A 7,112-nucleotide genomic window follows, 5' to 3' on the forward strand; every position below is an offset into this window, starting at 1 on the left:
AACACAGAAAAAAAAAAAAAAAAGTATATTTTAAAACATCTCCACTGTTAACTACCTTTTCCAGTAGATGATTGTGAATGGGCTGCTTAACACAACGCCTTAAAACAAAACACTTAAGAAAGAAAAATAAAACAAATAAACAAAACAGCCCAAACAATCTCCCAACACCTCTATGAAACCAGTGTTACTCAGTATATGAATCTCAGGGCGCCAAGACATTTACTGAGGGTCATGCAGCAATTTAATAGACTTGCTGAAAAAAGAAGTTAACAAGGAATACACGTGCTGTTCCACACAGAAGAGGTAACTACACTAAGTCAGAGTACCAGAATTATCATAGCTGCAACAACGTGGCAGTGTGCCTGGATTTAATAGCCCTATTGAAAAAGTAATTACACAACTCTGGGACCAATATTTGTATCTACTGAGCATGGCACTGAAAAGGGAGAGGAGAAACACAGGCAGGAAAGAAAAACTGAGACTGGCTGATACAGTAGCATGTTGTTGTTTAAACTGTGTTAGAACTAAGGAATTAAAGGAAACACTGCATTCTCCTTTTCCAAAGCTTTTTTTCATGGCTAAGAAGAAGAAACGTGTGAACTTCAAAGCTTCCAGTGACCACTGCTGCAGGGGATTAAGCAATCCTTCCCATGTGCCAGGTCTGTGGAAGTCATCACACCCACAGCAGAAGCAATGGGTGCCACCCCAAGCTCAAGCACTCCAGGTCACAGCCCTGCACCTCAGTCCTCAGCCAAAAAAACATCATTGGTCTGAACCAAACACCCGCCTCAGGACTGCAACAACTGAGTCATGGCCCTTCCTGCTACTGTGGCAAAGGGGTGTACACCTTCGGAATCTGGGCAGAAAAACAAAAATTTGATTTTAAGACTCACTGAAAAGGCACCAATCCCAGCCCTTGTTCTAAAAGGCATTAAAAAGCTGCTCCAAATGTAATGCCTTCTATTTTATGATGCTGGCCCACAACGTCAGAGAAGGATGTTGTTAGTACAGCAGTAGAGGTTGAACCTTCCCACCAAAGCCCCATTACATGCTGCTGCAGAGGGACAGTCTGACAGAACGTAGCCTGTGTACGAAGCAAAGGTGCTCCACTGAATTCCTCCATGCAAAGAAATGACACCCACTGGCATTCACTGACACCTGCTGAATGCTTACGGAGACCAAACAATAGATGTGAGGCACAGTGAGGTGGTGGGTGCTGAAATACTGTGAAACACTGGGTCACCTCTGCCAGTGCAGATTTTTATGTGCACAGTATACAGGCTCTCAGTCATCAGTGGCAAAAACGCACAGCTAATGATGGTGACTGTGTTAAAAAAAAAGTCTTTTGAAGCTGCAATTTTGTTCTATCAAATAGCGTTACTGTGTTCTTTGCACCTGTTGCAGTTTCCATGGAAATAAATAGGAGGCATTACTTTCGGAGCGACCTATGTTCATACCAAAAAGCTTTATTTTGATTACCTGTCACAAGAGCATGGTTAAGAGACCCCTCCCTTGCCTCCTGAAAAGGTGATCAAGTACATTTTTACACCACCACGGAAAAACAAACTCCTTTTTGGAGTATGTGGGGAAGGCAGGCGTTTCTGAATGATTCCTAAGAGTCGGCGAGTTGAAAGCACAGCCCACATGCTGCAGCCTTCGCGTTATCAATACACGCTGCCGGCAGCCAACGAGAAGCAGCTGCGGAGCGCCGCTCAGTTACCCAACTCCCCCACTTCAGGCCCACGACTGAAATCGCACGGAAGTTTCCCAGCCTTATACAGCACGGCGCGGAGTAACTCTTCAGGCATCCCATCTTCCGCACACAAACCAGACTGAAGCAGCTTCTTGCCTGGAAAACCTCCCGATGCCAGCACGTTCGCCTTCCTCAGCGAGATGTGCGTCTCGGCTCGTTCAGCTCTCTTCCCTATGAACGAACCCGGCGCTACGCGGCGCGGCGAGACGCCCGGAGCCCTGCCCGAGACGGGCGACGCTTTTCCACTCAGCGGCCTCAGGGCAGGGCGGGAGGCTGCGGGCGGTGTTAGGGCGCCACCCCCGGCCGGGCAGCGGGCCCGAGTCCAGCGCCCGAACCCTGCAGGGACGTGACGGCGCCGCGCCGCTCGGCTCCCCGCCGCCCCGCGCTCCCCACCCCCGCCCGCGGCGGGACCGCGCCCGCCGCTCCGCCCCGCCCCGCGCACCCGTGTTGTAGACATGCAGTTCGTCGGCGATGCCCTCGTTGCCGCCTCCGAAGATGATGACCAGCTCGCGGATGGCGACCGCGCGGTGCCCGTGACGGGAGCGCGGCACCGGCCCCGTGAAGGAAGACACCCGCCTCCAGCTCAGCCCAGCGGCGGCCGCCGCCATCTTACCGCCGCTCCCACAATGCACCGCGCGGCCAGGACAGGCCGCGGGGAAGGAGGGAGGAAGGGGCAGCGCCGCGCCCGCGGGAGGCGGCGGGGCGGCCGCTGCGGGTCACGTGATGGCGGCGGGGCGGGCACCCTACGGCCCTGAGGGGAGAGGCGGGGAGGAGACGTCCCTCGGAAATGTGTCACAGGATTGTTGTTAAGTTGGCCATGGCTGAGTGTGCTGAGCGATAGGCCGCCGACTTCATGTGTTTCAGTGTGTGCCTGTTGCCCTGTCCACTTGACTTCAGCCCATGAGATATTTATAAATATCGATAAAATCCCCCCTCAGCCTTCTCCAGGCTGAACAGTCTCAGGGCTCTCAGCCTGTCCTCATAAGGGAGAAGCTCCAGGCCCCTTACTATCTGAGTGTCCTTCTACTGGGCTCTCTCTGGAAGTTCCCTGTCCCTGAACCAGAGAGCCCAGACCTGGACACAGCACTCCAGATGTAGCCTCATCATTGCAGAGGAGATCAAGAGGATCACATCCCTGGACCTGCTGGCTATGCGCCTTGCAATGCACCCCAGGATGCCATTGACCTTCTGGGCCACGAGGGCACACTGCTGGCTCATGGCCAACCTGTTGTCCACCAGGACACCCAGGTCCTTCTCTACAGAGCTCCTTTCCAGCAGGTCAGCCCCTCTCCTGTACTCTCCAGTATTCCCCAGTAGTTATTCCTCCCCAGATGTAGGATTTAGCATTGGTCCTGGGTGAACGTCATCAGGTTCCTCTCTGCCCAGCTCTCCAGCCTTACTCTTCCACAAAGTCTTGGTTCTCAAAACTGGGCCAGGGCTGTCATGTCCCCAGTGTCATATTCTTCCCACCACCAATCAATCATCACCAAAACATCATGTTTATACCATTTATTTTGTCCATGAGGATCACAGAGCACTCAAATGGGATGAGGTTGCAGAGGAGAGGCACTGAGTACATTAACGAATGCTCTCCTCTACAAGAACAAGGGAAAGAAGCAGATTTTAGAAGCTGTGGATCTTGCAGGGATCCTGCAGGATCTTGCATGCTTAAGATGCAAAAAGATTTTAAAAAAAAAAAAAAAAAAAAAGGGAGGGAGGAGGAGAAATGCCTGGTGTTCTCTCAAACTTTGGAAACTGGTTTAAGACAAGATCAGTTGGTATTTTGGATACAAAAAACAGAAGGACAAGGACACCTGATGGGACTCTGTGAAGGCACAGCCCAGAGCTTGGAGCTGTCGGGAAACAGCAACACCAGGAGAAGGGGAAATGGGAGGGGAGGGCAGTAGCTGGACATGCACAGTGGTAGCGCCAGATGCAGACACACGAAAGCAAAGTGCTGCAGCGGGGGCTGAAGAACTGCGATGACATCATTGAGCATTGAGGCCGTGATGTCACCAACAGTTGCACTGTGACCTCAGCACCATCTGCTCAGCTTTGGGTGCAGGCAGAGCCTGGCCCAGTCATTCTCGTGCCTGGACTCCTGCCGAGCGTGTGGTTGCGAGGCTTGGAGGTGGAGCGAGCATTTGTCTTGGGTGCTGGGCTGTGCTTTGGGCACTGCTGGCAGTGGCTTTCGGTGCCCATCCTTACAGCCATCACTTGCATTTCCCGGGTCTGCCTGGCTCAGAGAGCCAGGGCCTCACAGGGTGCACACACAGTAGCAGAGGTGAGCTGAGTGGGGACATATCCTTCAGGGTGGCAATGGGGTGAGCACTGGGACACAGGGAGTTGGCAGAGCCAGGGCTGCATCCTGAGGGACCTCTGTGGGTTTGTGTGGAGCATGCAGCAGCCCAGATGTGGGGCTGGGAGAGTGTCCCACTGAGGAACCTGTGTGTTTCTTCCCTCTGTCCCTGGGACAGTGACTGACTGTGCTCTCTCTCCCTCTTGCAGTGTGCAACATTCACACCTGTGGCACTACTGGAGAGGAGCTCTTCATCTTCGCTCCCCTGCCAGCCACAGAGTGAGGAGCATGGCAGCAGAGGAGGAATGGGTATGTCCCATCTGCCGTGATGAGCGCAAGGACATTGCCTACGCGATGCCGTGCCGTCACGAGTTCTGCCTCGGCTGCATCCTGCGGTGGGGCAAGCAGCAGGATAGCTGCCCTCTCTGCAGGAGGGTCATGGAAGTGGTCAAGGTGGCAGCGTTGGATGATGATGAGGACCTGGACTTCGTCATCTGGCCTCCAGCAACACCTGTACCTGTCTGCTTCCGGGAAGCCATAGCTCCCATTTACGGCAGATCTAGTCCTTTGCTGTCCCCTTCACCATCACCTTTGCTGTTGTCAGATGAGGAGGTCGATGGAGAGGCAGAGGAAGCAAGGGATGAGGAGGCAGAAGATCAGGACAATGAGGAGGTAGAGGAGGACTTTATAGTAGGTGGTCTTCGGCCTCAGGCCTGGGCAGAACTGTTCAGGCAGCACCAGCAGATCTTGGAGCCTGTGCTGCCATGGTTACGCCAAGAGCTGCGAGCCATCTTTGACACACACTGGTGGCCAGCAATGGCAACAGAGGGCTTAGTCCTGAATGCCCTGTGTGACATCGGGCTGCACGGTGAGGAATTGGTGGAGCTGATGCGGCCTGCCCTGGAGGACAGAACAGAGACATTCATCTGGGAGCTTGTTGACACCATTGTGCGCCTGTGCAGCGAGGAGGCGCACAGACTGCTGGGTCTGCAGGGCACCCTTGTGTCAGGAGGGCAGGAGGAGGGCTCTGCTGAAAGAGAGCAGGACAGCCCTGTGGCTGCCCCTGGCCCTGCAGCCTCCTCACAAGTGACCCTCATGTCACAGCTTGGACTCACCGGCAGCAGTATAACTCTTAGCAGAGAAGAGCAGTCCAGGACAGCAGAGGCTGATGCTGCACACTTGGAGAGGGAAGCGGAGGAGCCCCATGAAGAGATGGAGCAGACAACAGCAGCAGGTCCCTCTGCCCGGAGCAGCAGCCCCTCTGCTCCTGGCCACTCACCTGAGAGGGCCCGGCGGCCCCCTAAGAGGAAGGCGGACAGTGACCAGGACCCACAGCCGCCCTGCAAGAGGCCACCCCCTCGGCCTCAGTAGCAGGGCTTACGCTTCTATTTATTTAAAAAATCATAATAAAAAAAGATTACTCAGAATGACAGAGTCAGAGAGTTGTATGGGTTAGAAGGCATCTCTGGGGATCATCTAGTCCAATTCCCTGCTAAAGTGGGTTCCCTGCACTAGGTTCCATGGGAAAGCATCTGGGTGGGTGAGTTTCCGGAGAGGGAGACTCCACAGGAACCTCAGGCAGCTTTTTCCAGTGCTTGTCACATTCAAAGCAAAGAGGTTATTCCTTGTGTTCATATGGAACTTCTTACGTTTTGATTTGTGCCCACTGCCCCTTGTCCTGTCACCGAGCACTATTCGGAAGAGCCTGGCCCCATCCACTTGACTCCCACCAATGGGACATTTATAAACACCAGTAAGATCCTCTCTCAGTCTTCACCTCTCCAGGCTGAACTGTCGCGGGGCTCTCAGCCTTTCCGCATGCAGGAGGTGCTCCAGGCCCCTCATCGTCTTGGTGGCCCTCCACTGGGCTCTCTCTAGAAGTTCCCTGTCTTTCTTGAACTGAGGAGCACAGGAGTGGGCACATTAATCCTGATGTGGCCTCAGCACGGTAGAGCAGAGGGGGAGGCTCACCTCCCTCGACCTGCTGGCCACGCTCTTTGCAATGCCGTTGGTCCTCTGGGCCACAGGGGCACCTTGCTGGATCACGGCCCACCCGTTGCCCACCAGGACACTCAGGTCCTTCTCCGCAGAGTTCCCTTCCAGCGCCTCAGCCCCTCACCTTCACCAGCGTTTGTGGTTATTCCTCCCCAGGTGCGGGTCTCCGCACTTGCTTTTGTTGAACCTCATCGGGTTCCTCCCCACCCACTCCCCACTCTCCAGCCTTACTCTTCCACAGTGTCTTTCTTGCTTTTTGCTTGAGAGCTGGGGCTGCCATGTGCACAGTGCTGCTTTCTTCCCCCCGTCAATCTATCACCACCAAAGCATCATGTCTATACAATTTATTTTGTCCTTAAGGATCACAGAGCATTTAAATGGGACGAGGTTGCTGAGGAGAGTGTTGAGTACGTCAGCAATGAACACTCTCCTCTAGCAAGAAGAGCAAGGAAAAGCAGATCTTAGAAGCAATGGATCTCGCTGGCATATTCAAAATGGAAAGCCAAACAAAAAAAAAGGGGAAGCAACGTCTGGCGTTCTCTGAAACTCTGGGAACTACTTTTAGACAACCTTGATTGATATTTTGGATGCCACGAAGGGAGGGACAAGGGCATCAGTTGGGCCTCTGGCAAGGCACAGCCCACGGCACTAAACTGCTGGCAAAGAGAAGGGGAAAGAGGAGGGGAGGGAGTGGCAGTGCAGTGGCTGGAAGAGGCACTGGGGTCACCCCAAATGCACGTGCAGACACAGGGATGCAAAGTGCTGCTGGGGCAAGTGCTGTGGGGGGCAGAAGGACTGCGGTGACGTCGCCGAGCAACAGGCCGTGACGTCACTGTGCGAGGCACTGTGACCTCAGCACCGTCTGCTCAGCTTTGGGCGCAGGCAGAGCCTGGCCCAGTCATTCTCGTGCCTGGACTCCTGCTGAGCGTGTGGTTGCGAGGCTTGGAGGTGGAGCGAGCATTTGTCTTGAGTGCTGGGCTGTGCTTTGGGCACTGCTGGCAGTGGCTTTCGGTGCCCATCCTGACAGCCATCACTTGCGTTTCCCTGGTCTGCCTGGCTCAGGCT

General features: G+C 54.3%; 1 protein-coding gene across 1 annotated transcript in view; it reads right to left on the reverse strand.

The window, feature by feature from the left end:
• The window catches only part of HCFC2 (host cell factor C2), a 20,833-nt gene extending 18,472 nt beyond the window's left edge, over positions 1-2,361 (reverse strand). Inside the window, exon 1 of the mRNA XM_042837847.1 lies at positions 2,196-2,361. Within this exon, the coding sequence (XP_042693781.1) occupies positions 2,196-2,361 (166 nt within the window). The remainder of the gene's footprint in view (positions 1-2,195) is intronic.
• Between the last annotated feature and the right edge of the window lie 4,751 nt (positions 2,362-7,112).

Source organism: Centrocercus urophasianus, unplaced genomic scaffold (assembly GCF_019232065.1).
Source record: "Centrocercus urophasianus isolate 14NV4802_14NV808 unplaced genomic scaffold, USGS_Curo_1.0 seq_73, whole genome shotgun sequence".
NCBI classification, from domain to species: domain Eukaryota; kingdom Metazoa; phylum Chordata; class Aves; order Galliformes; family Phasianidae; genus Centrocercus; species Centrocercus urophasianus.